The 20,115-nt window shown below is 58.0% G+C and overlaps 3 protein-coding genes across 7 annotated transcripts in view; all 3 read left to right on the forward strand.

The window, feature by feature from the left end:
* The window catches only part of RAVER1 (ribonucleoprotein, PTB binding 1), a 12,756-nt gene extending 2,752 nt beyond the window's left edge, over positions 1 to 10,004 (forward strand). The window contains exons 3-14 of one of the 3 annotated variants that reach the window (XM_024745735.1): positions 879 to 1,348; positions 5,083 to 5,274; positions 5,394 to 5,523; positions 5,859 to 5,953; positions 6,772 to 6,859; positions 7,206 to 7,417; positions 7,513 to 7,606; positions 7,682 to 7,806; positions 8,584 to 8,658; positions 9,125 to 9,265; positions 9,654 to 9,737; positions 9,825 to 10,004. In XM_024745735.1, the coding sequence (XP_024601503.1) occupies positions 879 to 1,348; positions 5,083 to 5,274; positions 5,394 to 5,523; positions 5,859 to 5,953; positions 6,772 to 6,859; positions 7,206 to 7,417; positions 7,513 to 7,606; positions 7,682 to 7,806; positions 8,584 to 8,658; positions 9,125 to 9,265; positions 9,654 to 9,737; positions 9,825 to 9,971 (1,853 nt within the window). In that variant the 3' untranslated portion in view covers positions 9,972 to 10,004. Of the gene's footprint in view, positions 1 to 878; positions 1,349 to 5,082; positions 5,275 to 5,393; positions 5,524 to 5,858; positions 5,954 to 6,771; positions 6,860 to 7,205; positions 7,418 to 7,512; positions 7,807 to 8,583; positions 8,659 to 9,124; positions 9,266 to 9,653; positions 9,738 to 9,824 lie in introns of all 3 variants that reach the window. The other 2 variants (XM_024745736.1, XM_024745733.1) reach the window with 2 other exon arrangements.
* A 1,180-nt stretch (positions 10,005 to 11,184) lies between these two features.
* On the forward strand, positions 11,185 to 15,833 carry FDX2 (ferredoxin 2). Of its 3 annotated transcripts, none has more exons than XM_024745743.1 (5): positions 11,185 to 11,617; positions 11,705 to 11,759; positions 11,968 to 12,010; positions 15,119 to 15,206; positions 15,405 to 15,833. In XM_024745743.1, the coding sequence occupies exons 1-5, from the start codon at positions 11,217 to 11,219 to the stop codon at positions 15,559 to 15,561; spliced, it is 744 nt and encodes a 247-aa protein (XP_024601511.1). In that variant the 5' UTR covers positions 11,185 to 11,216; the 3' UTR covers positions 15,562 to 15,833. The 3 variants fall into 3 exon arrangements, with proteins under 3 accessions (XP_024601511.1, XP_024601510.1, XP_024601513.1); XM_024745745.1 differs by having other exon boundaries at positions 11,420 to 11,617; positions 11,968 to 12,074; XM_024745742.1 differs by having other exon boundaries at positions 11,185 to 11,759.
* Positions 15,834 to 16,323: 490 nt separating this feature from the next.
* ZGLP1 (zinc finger GATA like protein 1) lies at positions 16,324 to 18,710 on the forward strand. The gene is made up of 5 exons (XM_024746004.1): positions 16,324 to 16,460; positions 16,664 to 17,083; positions 17,878 to 17,963; positions 18,321 to 18,414; positions 18,581 to 18,710. Exons 1-5 carry the CDS (start codon positions 16,324 to 16,326, stop codon positions 18,708 to 18,710), a joined length of 867 nt encoding a protein of 288 aa, XP_024601772.1.
* The last annotated feature ends 1,405 nt before the right edge of the window (positions 18,711 to 20,115 follow it).

Here is a 20,115-nt window from a genome sequence, read left to right on the forward strand (position 1 = left end):
TCGCTGCCAGCCCACTCACCTGCCTCCTGCACGTGGCGGTCAGTTCTATGAGAGCGGGGACAGGTCTTGTTAGCCTTAGCCCACTACATGGGAGGCTCTCTGTGGGTGTCTGCGCCCACAAGGCATTGGGCCAGGTGTTAAACCAGCCAGGGCCTTTGCCTGTGAACTATAGCGTGGTTGAGAAGGAACTGAGGACTGGTGAGCCCTCGAGACCTAGCTGGTGGGCTGGAGTAGTGCTTAAGATCTTGGGCCCTGGAGGCAAATGGACCCGGGTTCTAGTCCTGGTCTGTCCTCACTCTATGGCCATAAGCAAGTGATTTACCCTCCTCAGCTTTGTTTTTCTCACCAGCAAATTGGACATGACCTGTTGGAGTTGGCCGTGAAGCCAAACGTATTAAAACACCTGAAAAACTGTGGGTGCCTGGGAGCCGGCCTGCCTGGGTTCAAGTCCAGGCACTTGGGCAGGGCACTGCTCTGGGCCCATTTCATTGCTGGAAAATTAGTGTTTGTGAGGAGTAAGTTATTCCCGTTTGACAGACGAGGAAATAGACCTCAAAGCCACTCAGGGGCTAGAGTTGAAACCCAGGCTCCAGTGACCACATGCTTAACCACTACCCTGTGTGTCACCCGAGTTACACATGTAGTTCTTAGGATGGGGCCAGGCTCCCAGTAGGTGAGCGTCACCGTGGGTTGCAAGGAGGTGCTGGCTGTTGTTGCTCAAGGCTGGCGACTGTTCCATTCAGCTGGTGCCTGCGATGTCCTGGCTGTTCGGTTTTCTGAGGTCACATGTGGTTTGGAGGGAGGTCGGTGCGGGTGACCATGGGGTGGAGGGGCAGGCCCTCGGGGGCCCCACTGACCCACACTCCCTCCCACTGCAGCTTTCGTGACCCTACTGAATGGGGAGCAGGCCGAGGCCGCCATCAGCGCCTTCCACCAGAGCCGCCTGCGGGAGCGCGAGCTGTCGGTGCAGCTGCAGCCCACGGACGCCCTGCTGTGCGTGGCCAACCTGCCCCCCAGCCTCACGCAGCAGCAGTTCGAGGAGCTGGTGCGGCCCTTTGGCAGCCTGGAGCGCTGCTTCCTGGTCTACAGCGAGCGCACCGGCCACTCCAAGGGCTATGGCTTCGCCGAGTACATGAAGAAGGACTCGGCCGCCCGCGCCAAGTCGGACCTGCTGGGCAAGCCGCTGGGCCCACGCACCCTCTACGTGCACTGGACAGACGCCGGGCAGCTGACGCCCTCCCTGCTCCACTCCCGCTGCCTCTGTGTCGACCGCCTACCGCCCGGCTTCAGTGATGTGGATGCCTTGCGCCGGGCGCTCTCGGCCGTCCACACACCCACCTTCTGCCAGGTGAGCCCTGTGCCCAGTGCGGGGATCTCGGGGAGCAGATGCGAAGCCCAGAGCACCTCAGAGGGGCTCTTTGAGTCACCTGCTCTCTCCAGTCTCCTGGGTTCCATTTCAGTAAGGCAGCAGCGATGCCACTTTGAAGGGGCTTCTTGTTAGAAAGGCCACATGGTGCAGTGCGTGACAGCCCACCGAGGAGCCAGGTGGCTGGGCTTCAGATCCCCGCACACCCTCTGGCGACTTGCTTAACCTCCCCACTGTAAAATGTAGGCGAGGCTACCTTTGTTTAAAAAAAAAAAAAAAAAATGGCTGTGAGGCCTGCTCACCCTGTGTTCACATCCACTTCTGCGCTCACGCCTCCTGGGTCCCAGGCCCCGGGCCCATCATCAAGGAGGCTACTCTGGAGGAGCCCACAGTCCATTTAAGCCTTGAGGTCGGGAAGTTGGACGTGGCCAGATCCCAGCCCTGCTCTGTGGCAAGTCACTCACTCTCTGAGTCTTGGTTTCCCTCCTCTATAAGAAGGGCTTCAATACTCATGCATTGGTTTAGCAAAACAAGCCCTGGTTCATTCTGGTCTCACTTTTTGGGCCCTTCTGTGAGGGTGTCTAGCCCCGTGACAGGCGCGGTGGGGCGAGAATAGGCCAGACCCAGCTCTCGGAGAGCTTCCAGGTGGTCGTGCCCACAGACGCCCAGGGTGGACATTCCTTCAGCACTCACTGGGCTTACCTGCAACCCCTCCATCCTGTAACAGCCTGGAGAGGCAGGTGTCATCCGCTTCTTCAGGTGGGGACACTGAGGCATGGAGAGGTCAGTTGACATGCCCCAGGACGTACAGCCAGGGTGTGGCAGAGCCAGCATTGGAACCCCAGGCCACCTTGGAGGAGGCTGGTACTGGGCTCAGACCCCAGCTCTGTGGCCTTGGGTGTTGGTGCTGGGGAATTGGCGTTGGTAGGAGCCCCTCTCTTTGCTCACTGCTGCCTCTGCCGTGCACTTACTGTGTGCCAGGCCCTGGATGGGACTCAGGACACAGATGACATATACATATAGCTTAGCAGCCACCTCTTCTCGTGTGGAGATTGTAGGTCTGTGGCCAACTACAGGTTCTCTCTCTGGGCCTTGCTTTCCCCATCTCAAAATGGGTCTGGCCGTGCTCTGTGACTAGGTTATTGCAAACGGCTACTCACGCATTCCTCCACTTAGGCATTCACCAGATGTCTGTTGAGCACCTGCTGAGTCCCAGGCCTTGAGGAGACCGCCTCTGAGGAGCCCAGTCATGCTGGGCATCCTGGTTGAATGGAGGTTGGGCTTGGGAGTCAGGCAGGTTGAGGTGTGAGCCTCGGCCCCCCTATTTAGGAACCTTGTGGCCTTGATTGCTCTTTGACCCGTCTCTATTTGTCTGATGAGACGAGCGTGACTGTGAGAAGAAGCACATCCAGGCCTTGGTGCCGGGCCTGGCCAGAGGTGAAGGTGAAGTGCTCTCTAGAGGTGGGCTGAAGGCCCGAGCCTGCTCTGCCTGGGCACTCAGAGTGGGCGCTGGGTCCACGCCCACAGCCTCCCTGCCCCTGCTGAGCACACTGTTGAATCCCCACTGCTACCCTGCCAGGTGGGTCTAGTGGCTGGGCCCATCTTACAGATGAGGAAACTGAGGGCCATGGACGGGCACGTGCAGTGGCTTCCGCGGGCTGGCCTGCCAGTAAGCGGTGGGCTGGGAGCCAAGATCAGGCAGCTGACCCTGGGGCCCCCGCTCTCAACTGGGTGCCCCCGCCTCCCACAATGGGAGTTTGCTGCCCATGTGTGGAGTGTTTTATTTTTGACATAATCAAGAGGAGATCGTGAAGGAAAGCCCACAGCAACCCAGTCCAGTTCACTTTGCCAGTTATCCACAGGCCAATTGACGTATCTTTTTTTATATGTATATATAATTTTTATTTATGTATTTACTGCCGTGCGGCATGTGGGATCCTAGTTCCCTGACCAGGGATCGAATCCATGCCCCCTGGAGAGGAAGCACAGAGCCACGACTGCTGGACCACAGGGAAGTCCCTGTGTATCTTAATTGCTTCATTTTACTGCAGAGTTGCTTAAAAATGTTTGAATGCTATGGGTGTGTATAAAGCAGGTGTCCCAAGACCCTGGGGTGTTATAAAAAGCCTGTTCAACTTGATTCGTTTATATGAATGGGCAGTCCAGGCCCATTTCGAAATTTAGCATGTCCACAAGGGCCCTGCAGTGAAGACTCCCTCCTGGCTCTGCAGGGTCTTTTCCTACAGCCCCTTCTCAGAGCAGTTTGTGTGTGTCCTTCCAGTGAGATTTTATTATGCATTTCAAATGGATATGTATATATGTTCCTGCACTCCCCTTTTCTTGACTCAAATATTGCCATGCCTGCATTGGTTTGACTTTATCTTGGGCGTCTTTCCATGTTCAGAAATGAGAGCTTTCTCATTTCTCCTGTAGCTGCGCCATATTCCATTTTATGGACTCTGTGCTATGTCCTACTGGCGGGCAGTGCATTGCCCCAAACCACACTGCAGTCATCCGTGCGGCATTCTGGACCCAAGAGGAACAGCACTGGTTCTCAGGACAGCCATTGCCGCGCCAAGGTGCCCAGTCCTGTTGAGGGCTTCTGCCTGGCCTTGTCTGACCCCAGCTCCAGCTCTGTGGCCTGGGCAAGGGACTGCCCCTCTCTGAGCCTCAGTTACTTCACCTGCAAAGTGGGAGTGCTGAAACAGCGCCTGTGGCACCTGGCCCAAGGGCGCGCAGGGCCCAGCTGAGTGCTCTCACAGTATCTGCTCGCCCTGGGACAGCCCCGGCCCACAATTCCAGCGCCTACAACACCCTGAAAACCAAGAGTTTTGTTCCGAGTTGGGCAGGCTCACTGGGCAGCAAAGCCTGAGTTGAACTGATGTGGGGTCGTCTGTGGCCTTTGTCTTTGCATCTTGCTGCCGGGCTATTCACAAGCTTGATTTCCAGGGCGCCTCAGAACCCACTGCGGGTGACTGATACATAATACAGGGTGTGTGCGGCACCCTCCTTTCTCATCTCCCAAACAGCCTCAATCCTGGAACATATCTGGCCCCAGGGTCTGGAGAGGGGGCTGTGGGCCGGAAGTATCAAATGACTGCGTCAAGGGGGATGAAGGGGCCTCTCTGGCCTGCTCATGACCACATCCCTGTTCCCGCCACTCACTGGCTGTGTGACTCCACCCTCCAGCCCAGCACCACCAGCCTCAAACCCAAGCTTGGTGGCCACCGGCCTCACCACCAGGCTGTGTGCCCTTCCCAGCCCCACCTGCATCCTCGGCCTGAGGTCTGTGGCAGGGCTGCACTGCCGAGCCACCTGCTTCTTCTGCTGGCCCCTCCTCTTTGAGCCCTGCAGCATGTGCTCGGGAATCCCAGGCAAAGTCCCAAAGTGGCACTGGAGCAAGGCCTGGGGGAGTTGACCCATATGGAGTGGGTCGTGCCTCTGCCCTCCCACCAACAGTATGACCTAGGGCACGCTGACCTCTCTGAGCCTCAGTTGCCCCCTCTGAAAAATGGGCAGAATGTAGCATCCTGGGGCCATTCAGAAGATTCGATGAGCTAACGCTGAAACCAGGCACAGGACAGTGCAGGGCCCCGAGTCCATCCTCTCTGGGGGTCACTGTCATCAGGATCCTCATCTGGTCACCGTTGTCACTTCACATGATGGTGGTCACTGCCACCCAGGTGCTTATGACTGCCTCTGCCCCCACCCCCCAGCTGGCGTACGGCCAGGACGGGCAGCTGAAGGGCTTCGCCGTGCTGGAGTACGAGACAGCGGAGATGGCGGAAGAGGCACAGCAGCGGGCAGACGGCCTGGCCCTGGGGGGCAGCCACCTGCGCGTCTCCTTCTGCGCCCCTGGGCCCCCTGGCCGCAGCATGCTGGCTGCGCTCATTGCTGCCCAGGCCACGGTGAGCGTGTGCCAGAGGGAGGGTGCCCCAGAGGGTGGAGATGGGGGAGCCAGGGGACCAGGCGGGCACCCTCTGTGGCCAGGCAGGACCCTGAGCTGCTCCTCTGTTCCTTTCTGCAGGCCCTCAATCGGGGCAAAGGGCTCCTGCCCGAGCCCAGCATCCTGCAGCTGCTCAGCAACCTGGGGCCCTCCGCTTCCCTCCAGCTGCTGCTCAACCCCCTGCTCCACGGCGGCGCGGGTGGCAAGCAGGGTAAGGCAAGCAGGGGCCAAGTGCGCTCAGAACCGGGCACCTCCCGTAACCGTTCCCACCCGAGCTTCCAGTGACATGAGCCCATGCGCAGGGGCTGGGATGAGAGTGATGCTGCCCCGAGGGAGCTGGTGCCCTGAGCCCCTTGCAGGGGAGGCAGGGTGGTGGAGGGAGGGACCGTCCCCTCCTGGGGGGACTCATCTCCCAGGCCCTTTTCTTTGGTTGTCGTTGCCCTCTGGCAGCTTCAGTTTCCTGCTCTCCACAGGCCTGGGGCTGTGTTTAATTGATGGGGGGGTTCCACCCGGGGCCCACCTCCCATTTTCTGGGTCTCCCCGTAGGCCTCCTGGGCGCACCCCCGGCCATGCCGCTGCTCAACGGGCCCGCCCTGTCCACAGCGCTGCTGCAGCTCGCCCTGCAGACCCAGAGTCAGAAGGTAACGGCCGGCCGTGGGCCACGGGCTCCCTCCTCACATCCCGCAGCCCCTCGTCATTCCGTTTCCAACACCACTTGTACCCACCAACGGGTGGTTCACCATCAGTGGGGCTGTGGACCATCAGACTGTGGCCCTGGGGCCCGTTATGGGGCCCGGCCTGTCGCAGGTGCTCAGGACTCAGGAAGTGATTCAGTCAAAGCTGAGGCTGCACAGGGGAGTAGAGGGGCCTCTCATCCCCACCCCCTCAACACACACACACACACACACACACACACACACACTCACTCTCTCTCACTGCCCTGTGTGGTTTGATTCACTGGGGCCAAGTCAGTGGTGCAGATGTGTCTGATGGTAACTGACAGAAGGTAAGGTTGTGTGTGGGCTTGGGCCGTGTGTGGCTAAGAGTGACTGAATCCACATGTGGCTGTCACACGCCATGTGCCTGAAGTCGACGTGGTGTTGTGCATGTTAAGACGCTGTGCTTCCGTGATAATCAGCAAGCGGGCTGGGTGTGAGATGGTGGGTGCCAAAGAAGGACTGTCACAGTGTAGATATTTCACAGGAATTGACAGTGTGGGCGACAGGCTCTGATCCGCTGCACATGGTCCGTGTTCCCTGGGTCTCCCCAGCACCTTGGGCAGGCCCTGGCATGCAGGAGGCCTCAGTCACCATCGGCTGGGTGGGTGATGGCCAGGCTATCACAGACATTGGGAGACACCCGGTGTGTCTGCCTGTGATTGGCTGTGGGCTGGAGTCTCGGTGTGCTGGGCATTGTGACCCACTGCCCTCGTCTCCAGCTGATTGTGCTCTGTCCCTAGAAACCCGGGATCCTGGGAGACTCTCCCCTAGGCACCCTCCAGTCCGGGGCCCAGCCGGCCAGCCCCCTCCTCGGGGAGCTGTCTGCAGGTAATGCAGACCCTGCTCCTTCCCGTCTCTGTGGGCCCCACCCCACTTCCCCTTCCTGGGCCCCTTTCCTCACTGGGCGTGGTAAATTCCCAGCTGTGCAGCTTTGGGCAAGTGACCTAACCCCTCTGGGTCTCAGTGTCCTCGCCTGTCAGTTGAGTGCGTGGGTGTGCACCTCCCTGGGGAGCCATGAACATCTGGGAGTTGATGCACTTTGAGGGCCCTGCTCAGTGTCCAGCACATAGTTGCCCCCCGGCTGCTAGCCCTGGTCCAAGCGGAGGCTGTAGGGCCCTGGGAGGAGGTGGCCTGTGTGGTCGGGCTGCTGACACCCTCCTCCTTCTCTCTGTAGGAGGGGGCCTGCCCCCGGAGCTGCCGCCCCGGCGAGGGAAGCCACCACCCCTGCTGCCGCCACTGCTTGGCCCCTCTGGGGGTGACCGGGAACCCATGGGCCTGGGTCCCCCAGCACCCCAACTCACTCCACCCCCTGCTCCTGTGGGGCTTCGAGGCACTGGTCTCAGAGGCCTGCAGAAGGACAGTGGGCCTTTGCCAACGCCCACTGGGGTAAGGCCCTGCCCGCACCCAGCACCATTCCAGCCCCCTGCCTTGCGAGGGCCCCCCTGCCAGGGGCCCTCGTGAACCCGGCCCTCCTGCCACAGGTCTCGCTGCTGGGGGAGCCTCCCAAGGACTTCCGGATCCCCCTGAATCCCTACCTGAACCTACACAGCCTGCTCCCAGCCAGCAATCTGGCGGGTAAGGAGGCCCGGGGCTGGGGAGGCGCTGGGAGAAGCCGCCGCCCAGCTGAGGGCCCCCTGCCTAACCCCCCAGCCCCTGGAGGTGGTGGCAGCAGCAAAGCTTTCCAGCTCAAGTCCCGCCTGCTCAGCCCCCTCACCAGCGCCCGCCTGCCCCCCGATCCAGGGCTGCCCGACAGCTATGGCTTCGACTACCCCTCAGTAAGTACCTGGCCGCCCTGGGGGCAGCCCTCCCAAAGGCTGGCTGCTGTGGCCCTTTGTCCCTTGGGAGCAAGTCACTCTCCAAACCGACATTTCTCTAGTACTGATTGTGACAGGCCAAGTGTTAGGGAGACAGCGGGGAACGTGCTGGACACAGTCCCTGCCCTTAAGTCTCTTGTCTGTTTGTCTCTGCACATCATCAAACCCTGCTTCCTGTCAGTCAGTTTTTCTCTCCCGAGAGGCCTGCAGCCACACTTCTGCTTCTCCTTAGAGACAGGGCTCAGCCTCCGCTCTGTCTCTCTGTCCTTCTCCCCCTCCTCCCCTCTGTGATTCATGTCTCTGTCCCTGGAGAGCTGCTTTCTATGATTCCGACTTCCTCTAGGCCCGACGTTGCAGGCTGGCCACCTGTGTTGTGTTTGGCCCACAGTGGGTTTTTTAAAACATAACCGAAATAAATGCCAGTGCCAACATAAAAAAATCACAGGAGTTCACACAACCTGGATGCCCTGCTTGCCTTGAGAACTCCAAAGCCCTGGCTACATTGGGGCCACACACTCTCACAGCCCTCTGGGGTCCAGGTACAGTCACCCCCCTGGGACTGGGTACCTATTCTGTCTCATTGCCCCACCCTGCTGGCTGAGTTTGCCCCCATACACTAGAGTTTGCCCTCTCCTGGAGGGGGCTGACTTCCCCGGTGACAGCTGTGCCATGGAATTGAATCAAGGGTGAGGTTGGTTACAGACCCCAACCCAACGTGCTTCTCCCGCTTTCATTCAGGATGTGGGACCTCGGCGGCTCTTCTCCCACCCGCGGGAGCCAACCCTCGGGCCTCATGGACTCAGCCGACACAAAGTAAGAGCTGCCCTGTCCACCCTACCTCCTGGGTGTATCAGTTAGCTTTTGCTGCATAACACGCAATTCCACCACTTTGTGACTTAGAACAGCAAATATTTTATTATTTTCTCACCATTCTGTGGGGTGGTGGGTGGGCAGTTCTTTGCAGTCACCTGGCAGTTCAGCTGGGGCTCAGCAGCAGTCCGTGGTGGCTTCCTTCATATAACTGGCAGTCAGTAGGCTGGGGAAGAGCCTCGGCTATAGTGATTTATCTGCTCCACATGGAGCTCATCCTCCAGCAGGCCCCCCAGTGCTCATGCATGTGGTTCCCTGGAGGAGGGTTCCCCAGAGGAGGAAGGGAGGGCAGGCCCCTCTGCTGGCATTGTCACACCACTGTCGTATTGTCCAAAGCCCAGAGTTGTTTGGGGGACAGAGGGGTGATACTGCAATGATCTGTCTTACTCAGCCAGCTCCCTTTCTGCAGATGTCCCCCCCACCCAGTGGCTTTGGCGAGCGGGGTGGCGGAGGTGGCAGTGGGCCCCTCTCCCACTTCTATTCGGGCTCACCCACTTCCTACTTCACCAGCGGCCTGCAGGCTGGCCTCAAGCAGAGCCACCTTAACAAGGTGAGGAGCCTTCCTGACTGAGCACAGGTCCCCAGGGACAGCCAGGATGCACGGGGCCCTGTGACCTTCAGCGCCAAGGCCAGGGTGGTGGCAGGGGTCAGTTTTGCTCAGGGCCGAGCTGAAACAAGCCATTCTCCCTGAGCCTGTGTGTCTTGTACCCAGTATTGCCCAGGCTTCTTGGCCTCTTACTTCCTCCCCCCAGCAGTCCAGGGTGTGGGTGGTATAGCCTCAATCCACAGATGAAGAAACTGAGGCCCAGAGAGATGAAGTAATCTGACCCCAGTCTCATAGCTAGTAAGTGGCAGCAGCAAGATTTGAACCTGAAACCCTTGCCTCTGCTCTGGGGGCTGCTTGCTTTCCCATCCCACATCTCTCCCATTTCTCCCAGGCGGTCGGCTCCTCCCCACTGGGCTCTGGAGAAGGGCTCCTGGGCCTCGGCCCTGGGCCCAATGGCCACAGCCACTTGCTGAAGGTACAGGCGAGGGGTGGGGACACTCGGCTGGGGAGTGGTGGCCCCTGGGTGGCCCCTGACCTGCCACCCCTTCCCCTCTGTCTCCAGACCCCACTGGGTGGCCAGAAACGCAGCTTCGCCCACCTGCTGCCCTCACCCGAGCCTAGCCCAGAAGGCAGCTATGTGGGCCAGCACTCCCAGGGCCTTGGAGGCCACTACGCAGATTCCTACCTGAAGCGCAAGAGGATTTTCTAAGGGGCCAGTGCTGGAGATGCTCAAGGGCCTGCACCAAATCGCTTTTGGGTTTTCTGGTGTTTTGTCTTGTGTTATTTTTCTTTTTTTTTTTTTTTTTTCCTTTCGGTAATAGAAAAATTTCTGAAAGACTTTGCTGACCAACCAGCAGGAGCCCAAGGAATGTAGGGGCGTCTGGGAGCCACTCTGCACCTCTGGCCTGCTCCCAGTGTGGAAACCCTGCAGCCTTAAGAGGGAGAGGCCATGGCCTGCTCTCTCTCCCCACCCCTGTGTCCGCCTGTGTTCGTCTCTCTGGGAGTTCTCTCCTGCCTCGTCGCTCCTGTATCTTGGCCTTTCGAGTGCCTTGGAGGTTTCCCTGACCTCCCGTGAGGATCAGAGACTGTCCCCCTTTTTTAACTTTGACAGCTGACTTTGGTTTCCTTTTCTAATTTTTATTATTTTTTAAACAATCCAGGACGACCCCCAGCTCTGATTCCTTCAAGGCCCAGCGTGTCTGGGCCTCCATTCCACACTTTTCGGTTTGAGATGGCTCAGCCCTTTTTTCTGTTTCCCACAACTGCTGCAGGCATGGCTGTCTCCTGCCCCTGCCTGCCCTCTCTGAGCTGTACTCCAGGTCCGGGTCCCCCGCCCCCTACCACAGCCCCCTCGCCTTCTGATGCCTTAAAAGCCAGGCTCCAGGCCCCAGGCCCCAGGCCCCGCTGGCCAGAGCCTCTCAGATGCTGAGCTCCGGAAGCTTGACTCAGGACCAAATGGCTCTGGCCTGGGGATTGGGCCCCTCTACCCACGGTCCCCCATCGTGGGGACAGTAGAAGGCCAAAGCCTTGGTCTTGGCAAACCAGTCCCACCAGCCCTCCTGCTCAGGCTTAGGTGCAGGGATGGGCTTTCTCTGCCAGCTTAAATTGGTCCCCCTGCTGTCCGTCTGTTAGGCATTGTGCATCTCACTGAGCCTCTGCTGTCTCCTCCATGTTGAAGATGAGCTCTGCCTCTTCATCCCCAGGCCAGATCACCCGGAGCTGGCCTCCCTTTGGCCCACTGCTAGAAAATTCAACAACATGCCAATAAGCTCTGCCCCTGCCCACCAGCAGGACATGTCAGCCTGAGGTGACCCTGGGCCCTGGTCCTGGCCGGCTGGGCCACCAGCTTCCCTCCCCTGACTCTGGGGGTCCACATCCACTCCGGGCCGGGGGGGGGGTGTCCTCTCCCCAGTCTTCTCACACAGACCTTTGCTGAATTAAAGTTTGTAAGTAAATGGTTTTAAAGAAAGCAGACCTGGCTGGTTCTTGGGATAACAATGGGCCTGGTGGGAGGTCTGGGAAAGCCCTGCAGGTCTTGGTGCAGCCGAGCCTGACCGGCTCCTCACTCTGGCAGCCTCCTCCTGGACTCACTTATGTCGTACGCCGCCACGCAAAAATGTCGGCGCTTATGTTCGGGCAATTACGGGCCCATCTCTTTCGTGTGCGCCACGGCGCGTACTTAGTCTCTGGGTCACATGATGCCTGTCATGGCCGCCTCCGTGGCCTGGGGAGGCGTGAATGCTGGGTTCCTGCTGCGGGCGGCCAGGGGTGCCTGGTGGTGCCGACCCGGGGGCTTTTGGGGGTCCGGGGAGGCGGCGGCGGCGCCTGCGACAGCCAAGAAGTTCCGGGCGACAGGTACCTGGGGCGCTTCGGGCGGGCAGCGTTAACCTATTGGACGCCGGCCGGGCGCGGCATGGCTGCTCACCCAACCGTGTTTTCTAGGCTCGCGCCCGGCGGGGGAGGAAGAAGCCGGCGGCCCCGAGCGGCCCGGGGACGTGTGAGTGTGGGAGCCAGGTCCCCCATTACTAATTTCACGAGGTTTCTCCGGTCCTCACCTTGCCCTATAGCCTCATCCCTGGGTCCCCCTTCTGTATCACCCTAATCCCCTGTCCATCAAGCCCCAAACGCGACTCCCTAATCCTAGATTACACCTGGTCCCTGTGCCCATCATCCAGTTCGTCATCTGCACCCCGATCTGTCCCCAGGGTGAACGTGGTGTTCGTAGACCGGTCAGGCCAACGGATTCCGGTGAGCGGCAGAGTCGGGGACAATGTTCTCTACCTGGCCCAGCGCCATGGGGTGGATCTGGAAGGTGGGAGCCGGGCACAGGGAACTGGGGAGGCCCGTATTCATTCGTTAAAAAAAACCCATAAGTCAGATACGATTTTCCACTACTGAACCCTGCATGGCTTCCCACCAAACATGGGTAAACTTCAGACTCTTCACCACAGTCTCATTCCCTGCCTCTTAACCTTCATTCATTCAGCAGTTATTTATTGAGCATTTGCTAGAGGTTACGAAAACTCCTGCCCTCCAGGAGCTTGTATTCTCTTCCTTTTTCCTCCCTCTCTTCTAGCCACACTGGCTTTCTTGCTCTTCTTCAAACAGCCCAGTTCATGCCTGCCTCAAGGCCTTCGCATTTGCCGTTCCATCAGAAGTGCTTTCCCACCAGATCTTCTGGCTCCTTCTCATCCTTCAGGTCCCGATGTAAATGTCATCTTCCTGACAGTCTTGTCCCCCTCGGTCCAACTAAAGTCCCCATGCCCCGATAAATGTCATCTCAGTGTGTTTTATTCTCTACGTAGCACTTCTCATTGTTTTGTTTCCTTCTTTGCCATCTCTCCCCAGAATCAGATCAGAAACCCTGTTTGCCTTGTTCACACTTATCTGTTGCCTGTCATGGTATTTAGATGTAACAGGTATTAAATCAGTATTTGTTAGAGGAAATACAATAATAGCAGACATTACTTTAAGCCTGTTAACACATATTAACTGATTGAATCTATTCCATGAAAACTTTATGCAGGAGGGGAGAATATTATCCTATCTTATAGGTGAGGAAACTGAGCCTCAGGTTGAGCAGACCTGGTCCAAGTTCAAGTGGCAAAACTAGATTCAAGCAAACCCAGCCTATTTTAGCCACTAATCTGTGCTGCTCTTCTATGAATATTGAACACTTACTGTGTGCCAGGTAGCAATGTAAAAAACAGATAAGGCCCGTGTCATTTCACACCAATTTCAACCTAATAGGGACAATAATCCCATGCATAAACATGTAATTATATCATGAGCAACTGGGAAGAGCAATCTTTTAAAAAGTGTACAGGGGGCTTCCCTGGTGGCGCAGTGGTTGGGAGTCCGCCTGCCGATGCAGGGGACACGGGTTCGTGCCCCGGTCCGGGAGGATCCCACATGCCGCGGAGCGGCTGGGCCCGTGAGCCATGGCCGCTGGGCCTGCGCGTCCGGAGCCTGTGCTCCGCAACAGGAGAGGCCACAGCAGTGAGAGGCCCGCGTACCGCAAAAACAAAAGCAAAAACAAAACCAAAAACAAACAAAAAAAAAGTGTACAGGGTTAGCTGTTGGGTGTATGTAATAGGGAGCTGATTTAATCATTAGACGGGGAGAGTTGTAGGAATGTGTGTGTGGGGCATGGGGGTCATAGCAAACCTACCTAAAGTTCTGTTCTGGAATCCAGTGATTGGCAGTTCACGACAGAGATTAGAACATGAATTTTCAAGGCAAGTGGCCTGTGTTCAGATTTTGCTGTTGCCAACTGTGTGACCGTGAGCAAGGTCCTTAGCATCTCTCGGCCTCATTTATAAAATGGGATAATTTAGTTCCTATCTCACCAGATTGCTGTGAGGATTAAACAGATCTCATGTGTAGTGTGTAGTACCTGGCATATAGTTGGTGTGCAGTGAGTAGCTGGGATGATTACATTAGATAATCTCTGTCTCATGGGGTAAGGACGCCAACGAGTTGGGAAAGAGGGCTGAGGAAGAGATGCCTGGGAACTACTGGCAGTTTCGAGGCCCAGACAGTTTCTTCCCCAGAGACTGGAAGGGTGGGCAAATTAGTCACCATAGCCCACAGGGATGGTCTGCTGGTTCAGGAGGCTGCCTTGCAGCACCACCCTTATTATCCGACATGTCCGGAAGAGAAAAGAGAATTCTGTCCCGTTCACTTATAACAAGTATCTCTCGAGCATCTACAACCTGCCAGGCTCAGTGCTGAGTACAGAGAAGAGGGCAGGTTCAGTGCTGAGTACAGAGAGAAGAGGGCAGGTTGACAGAGCACAGGTAAACCCAGAAATTATGATGGTAATTTCACACTGTGATAAATACTGTCCAGAAATTATTTAAGAGATAACAAGGGTCAGGGGAAGGACAAGAAATGGGGCACTTGGAGGACAGTTGAGTCCCCAGAGACAACAAGGATGTAGCCGTGGAAGGAGTGGAGAGAACAGCATTCCAGATCAAGAGTATGGAAGATGCAGAGGTCCGGTGTGGGGATGAGCTTGGCATGGAGGAGTTGAGTGAGGGGGCCGGTGTGGCTGAAGTGGGTGAGTGCGGGGGTGGGAGCATCTCAAGGACTGAGTGAAGGAGTTTGGGTTTTATTCTAGCTATAAAAACCCTTTGGGGAAAAAAAAAAAAAACCTTTGGAAGGCTTTAGGCCAGGAGAAACATTATTCCGGAGCACAGTTCCCTGTGATCAATCAGAAGGTTGGGAACATGTCCAGGGGCAAGCAGGAAATCCCAGACTCTCCATCTTCCAATCCTTATTCCCTAACCCCTTCCCCTGCTGCAGCATTAGATGCGGAGTGAGCCGGTCCCTCCTTCAGCAGCAGCAGGGAAGCCCAGCACAGTGGCAGGGTCGCAGCAAGGGCCCACAGGCTACAGGAAACCTGCCTGGCCTGTCCCCTCTCAGCTACACTGAAGTCAGGTCCACGCTCATTAACGGTTCCAGGTATCCAGCCTGGTCCTCAGCCTGCTGGGGAGTTTGGGGGAAACCCCGGGCTTCCTTTTTCAAAAACTATGTGCAGGTCGGGAACAGCCAGCTAAGTCAATGACAGGGTGGGTGGAGGGTGCCCACAGTGGGCGTGCAGGCCCGGGAGGGAGAAATGAGGGTCGAGTGGTGAAACGAAGGGATTCTTGGGAATTCCCTGGTGGTCCAGCGGTTAAGACTTGGCTCTCACTGCCGTGGACCTGGGTTTGATCCCTGATCCCCAAGCCATGTGGTGTGGCCAAAAAATAATAATAATAATAATAAACAAAGAGATTCTCCTTTATGTCCTTCACTGAATGGCACCTGCCTGACCACTCCCCTTACCAGTGCTCCCTCACTTGCTGCCCCCAGGAGCCTGTGAAGCCTCCCTGGCGTGCTCCACCTGCCACGTGTATGTGAGCGAGGACCACCTGGACCTTCTGCCTCCTCCTGACGAGAGGTGAGCAGGGGGGCCCCTCCCGGCTCTGAGCTGCAGGGCTTGGTTGCCGAGCCTTCGCGTTCCGGGTGTCCAGAGTTCCGCCTCGTCAGCAGCAGAGGGCAGCCCCAGCTTTTCTCCCTGCTCCTGCCGCTGGCAGGAGAGCTTCCTTTCTGGCCGCTCCCCCAGACCCATTAATAATCGCTGCCCACCTTGCTCCAGGGAGGACGACATGCTGGACATGGCCCCCCTCCTCCAAGAGAACTCCCGGCTGGGCTGCCAGATTGTGCTGACACCTGAGCTGGAAGGGGCTGAATTCACCCTGCCCAAGATCACCAGGAACTTCTACGTGGACGGCCACGTCCCCAAGCCCCACTGACACAGGCAGCTGGATGGTCCCAGACACTCATGGCCCCGGGGCCAGGACTGGAGGAATAGCCAAGTTGCCAGCCCCGCCCAGAGCACGGGACAGGCCCGGGAGAGATGGCGGAAGCAACCGGAAGGCCAGAACGCGTGCTTCAGAGAGATCCCACGTCCAGGCTCTGGTGGGGACGGGGCCCCTGCTGGGGCAGCCTCCCCCAAACCCCTGAAAATGGAGGTGTGGACAGGGGTGGAATCTAATCGGAGAGAGAATAAAACCGGCTCACAGACTTCCGGCATCTTGAGTGTCCTTGCGGGGGGGTGCGGGTGGGAGTACAGGCCCTGGGGTCTACAACTGCAACTTCCAGGCCTCCAGCTTTCCCCTCCCACGGTGGTCATGGGCCCGCGGGAAACTGAGAAAGAGGCCTCAGAGTGAGGGGTCCGCGAGCCTGAGGATCAGCGTGGCAAGGCCCCGCCCCTCAGCCGCGGAAGGATTTGGAGGGGTCCAGGCTGCTCTTGGCCGAAAGGGGTGATCAGGCCACCTAAGCAGGGTCGGAAGGGAGAGAGGGACTGAGGCTGGCCTGAGGGTGGAGGCTTCGAAGCCCGTGCGCAATATCGAAGGCCAGAGGAGCCCGATCCCACTGGCCCCGCCCCCCTCAGGTGGAGCTCCTTGCACCCAGGGCCAGAAGCGCCCCCGCCCCAAGCAGGTGGGGCTCATCGGGTGGGCCCGGCGTGGGCGGGGCCGGGCGAGATTTGGGAAGTGGGTAAGGGCTGGGGCACAATGGAGGCCGAGCCAACCCCGGACTTGTCGATGCTTCGAGAGCTGCTGGCGCCGCCCTGTCTGGACCCCGAACCGTCCCCGGAACTCGCCACCCAGCAGGCACCAAGGACCCCAGGATGCCTCAGACCCAGTGGCAGGTGCGTTAAGGAGCGGCCCTTCCCCCAACCTGGCCCAGTGATCAAGAGATCAGGACCTCTGGTTCCTGGGGTTACTCAGGGGTCAAAATGTTAGTTCCTGGTACTTACAAGGAAGAGGTCCCGGTCCCCAGGGATACTTGGAGTCATATGGGAGTCAGAGGCTATACAGTTCTCCTTGCCCCCTGTGTCTGAGACTCATGTAGGTACCGCCCAGGGAGTGGGGTGACCACACTGCCCCTTGTCCCCAGATCCTTCTGGCCTGCACACCAGGACTCGGTCACCGCCCTTCACTTCCTCCAAGAGACAGCAGAGGGGCTGGCCCAGCCTGCCACCTGGGACACTCAGGCCCTAGGGCCCTGCTGGGAGCCGAAGGCCCTGGAGACTCTGGGAGCCCTACCTCTGGCCAAGGATACCAAGAACATGCTGACCCCAATCAGCCAGCAGAGCCGCAGCCTGGGGCCCCGAGTGGCTCCCCCGGCCTCTTCAGCCCAGCCACAGAGGAGACCGCGGAAGCAGTCGAACCCCCAGCGGAGCGCCGAGAAAGTGGACCCCCAGTTCGAGGGAGTGACCCTGAAGTTTCAGATAAAGCCAGATTCCAGCCTACAGATCATACCCACCTACAGGTAGGGGCTGGCCTGAGCAAGGGCACCCTTTATGCAAGTAATAGTGGTAACAGTGCAGAGGCCCGGGGGCAGGTGCTCCCAGGAATGCTGTCATGGACTCCCACCTCAGCCCTGCCTTACAAATGGCCCCATCTCTGAGCGAGACCTCAGGCTGGTGTCAGTCCCTGTCCCTGCTGCTATGAGCCATCCAGGTCTGAGCCTGGGTCTCCTCCTAAGAGGCCTGACCATACCCGGGGCTGCTGCTTCTGTTAGTTTTTCCAGCAATGATAATAGCTACCGTTTGTTAGACATGATAACAGTAATAGAGGTAACAGGTAGCACTTGGTGTGTATGGGCTCGCTGAACCCCGTGAGGCCCACTTTACAGATGCAGAAACTAAGGCGCAGAGGATGAGATCTCTTGTCCTTGGTCACACGGCAAAGACGTGGGAGAGCTGAGCTTTCAACCTGGCAGGCTGAGGAATTCCCTGGCAGTCCAGTGGTTAAGACGTGGACTTTCACTGCCGTGGGCCGGGGTTCAATCCACAGTCGGGGAACTAAATTCCCGCAAGCCGGGCGTTGCAGCCAAAAAAAAAAAGAAATAGCAAAACAAAACAAAAACAAACCTGGCAGGCTGGCCCCAGGCTTACTGTCTTTTCAAATGATTATGTCTGTGATATTAATGAGGTGCAAGGCCAGGCCTTTCAGACATCAGATGCCTCCTTGGGGGTTGCCTGATGGTAAATCTTCAGTTGGGGGCTATCTGGGACAGCATACAGACAGACCCTCGGTGCTAACACCTTGTCTACTCCCCAGCCTGGCCTGCAGCACCCGCTCTCAGGGTCCCCCACCGGGCCCTGCCAGAGTCCCAGAGGCCAACGCAAGAGGCAGCGAGGGTCTGGGTGAGTCCTGGAGACTTGAGAGCTATAAATACTTGGGGGGGGGGGGACAGTTTCATTTCTTCCTTGTCTTTCTCCGCATCCCGCTTCCCTATTTAGACCCATCCAGGAGGAGTCTCAGCATCCCCCTCCACTCAGGCTGAGTCACCCACACCCCCGGCTTCTTCCTCTGCTGAGCTTTGCCATCTGTCTCCCTTCTTGGCTTTCCCTCTGTCTTAGATCTGGCAACACTGGGGCTGGCCCGGAGCTGGGTGGGGCCTTCACAGAGACCCCACCCCCACAAAATGCCCATCCCACACAGGCCTCCTGAGCTCGGACTCTTGGCCTCTGACCCTTGCCCTTTGGCCTCTTCCCTTTCAGGGCCCCGACGCTGTGCTTCCTGTAGGACCCAGAGGACCCCACTCTGGAGAGATGCCGAAGATGGGACCCCCCTCTGCAATGCCTGTGGTATCAGGTCCTCAGAATGGAGGAGGGATTTGGGGTGGGGTCCTTGCATCAGTCCATGCTTAGCCGGTGTGGGGTTTGGGGAAGAGAAAACACCCACCTCTTGGGGAACGTGGCTCACTCGTGGTGATTTCTGGGCCCCTGCTGAATGTTGGTTTCTTGCACCCCCATCCCAGGTACAAGAAATATGGCACCCGGTGCTCCAGCTGCTGGCTGGTGCCCAGGAAAAGTGTCCAGCCCAAGAGGCTGTGTGGCAGATGTGGGGTGTTGCTGGGTCCCCACCCAGTCCCACCTCAGGAAGGGTAAGCCTTTCCTCACCCAGCCGAGCCTGTCCTGCCTCAGTTTCTCCAGGGGAAGAATGGGCTGAAGGCCTCCTAGGGGAAAGAATTGGGTCTTGAGGGGTGCAGCCTGCCTCCTCTTTGCCCCCTCCCCATTCAGAGACGCCAGGTGGAAGACCCAGGCCTCAGGCCCCAGAGCTCCTGGCTCACGGGGTCACTGGCCCCCTCCTTGGCCCCTGCTTCAGCCAGGCTTGGCTGGGCACCTCACCCCCTCAGGAAATGCTCATGGCTGTGAAACTCATATTGTTAATAGCAGTGACAATAAAGAGCAAAACTTCTCAGATAAAGGGCACTGTGACTTTGGGATCCCACCTTGCGCGCTCTCCCCCGCCTCTCCCCTGGCCCAGGAATGTGGGGAAGGGGTTTTCTCAGTGGGGTTCTGAGGTACACACACAGTCATGTAGACAGGCGCCACCTGGGAATTAGCCACATTCATTACAGCACCCCATACAGGGTGACAGCCACCACATGCAGAGACAGACAACGCGTTCAGAAAGATACACACAGTGGGACATCCCCGGGGGTCCAGTGGTTAAGACTCCCCGCTTCCACTGTAGGGGGCACAGGTTCAATCCCTGGTCAGGGAACTAAGATCCCACATGCCTTGCAGCACGGCCAGAGACGCATCCGCAGACACATATGTGCCGACAATCACGAGACAGACCACACACAAGACAGCAAGACACTGACGCACATCCACCAATAGACACACGTGTTGATGTACACACAGGACACATACACATGCACGATACAGACACACATGAAAGAAACATAGGTGGCACAAGTTGGCCCACGGTGATACACACACAAGTGGGCCCTTTATCTGGCAGCTCCACCCTTGCCTAGAGAATGTCTCCGTCCTGCATGCTTTCACACACCAATCCCTACTGTGTCCCCTCCTCCCTTTCAAGATCTCTCTAACCCCACCAAAGTGTGTCCCCAACCTGAAGCCAAAAGCCACATGGGAGACGCTTAGCTCTACCCCTGTTGCCAGGACACACAGGCCACCACTACTCACTGGGAGGGAGGGAGGGAGGAGGGGGGCATCAAGGATGGGTGAGATGCAGAGTGGGCAGGGGTGGTCCCTGCTGTGAGGGGTGGACCAGGGAAGCGGGATGCGGAGAAAGACAAGGAAGACAAGGCCTGCAGGTCCACTGGCCCTGGGAAGGCGAGCCCCTCTGAGACCCCCTTTGACTCTCCTGAGTGAGCCTGTGGGGAAGGCTTGGGTCCAGATTCCTCAGCCCTCGGATCCCTGACTCATTCAGTACCCCCCTTGCTTGGCTCAAAACACCCTCCCCCAGGTCTCCCGTAGCTGCTGCCTTTCGCATCACTGGAGTGGGGGTGGGCTCTGCCCCAAAACCACATTTTCAGAG

The sequence above is a fragment of the Neophocaena asiaeorientalis genome, unplaced genomic scaffold, assembly GCF_003031525.2.
Source record: "Neophocaena asiaeorientalis asiaeorientalis breed wild unplaced genomic scaffold, Neophocaena_asiaeorientalis_V1.1 scaffold357, whole genome shotgun sequence".
Lineage (NCBI taxonomy): Eukaryota > Metazoa > Chordata > Mammalia > Artiodactyla > Phocoenidae > Neophocaena > Neophocaena asiaeorientalis.

What these genes read in the sequence shown, in the direction of transcription:
- FDX2 (XM_024745742.1), top strand. Translation starts at nt 11,217, where the DNA reads ATGGTTTTAAAGAAAGCAGACCTGGCTGGTTCTTGGGATAACAATGGG. An exon ending in GGTCAGGCCAACGGATTCCG is followed by an intron (nt 12,011 to 15,118) that starts GTGAGCGGCAGA and finishes TGCTGCCCCCAG; the next exon opens with GAGCCTGTGAAGCCTCCCTG. An exon ending in CTGCCTCCTCCTGACGAGAG is followed by an intron (nt 15,207 to 15,404) that starts GTGAGCAGGGGG and finishes ACCTTGCTCCAG; the next exon opens with GGAGGACGACATGCTGGACA.
- ZGLP1 (XM_024746004.1), top strand. Translation starts at nt 16,324, where the DNA reads ATGGAGGCCGAGCCAACCCCGGACTTGTCGATGCTTCGAGAGCTGCTG. An exon ending in TGCCTCAGACCCAGTGGCAG is followed by an intron (nt 16,461 to 16,663) that starts GTGCGTTAAGGA and finishes AGACTCATGTAG; the next exon opens with GTACCGCCCAGGGAGTGGGG. An exon ending in CAGATCATACCCACCTACAG is followed by an intron (nt 17,084 to 17,877) that starts GTAGGGGCTGGC and finishes TCTACTCCCCAG; the next exon opens with CCTGGCCTGCAGCACCCGCT.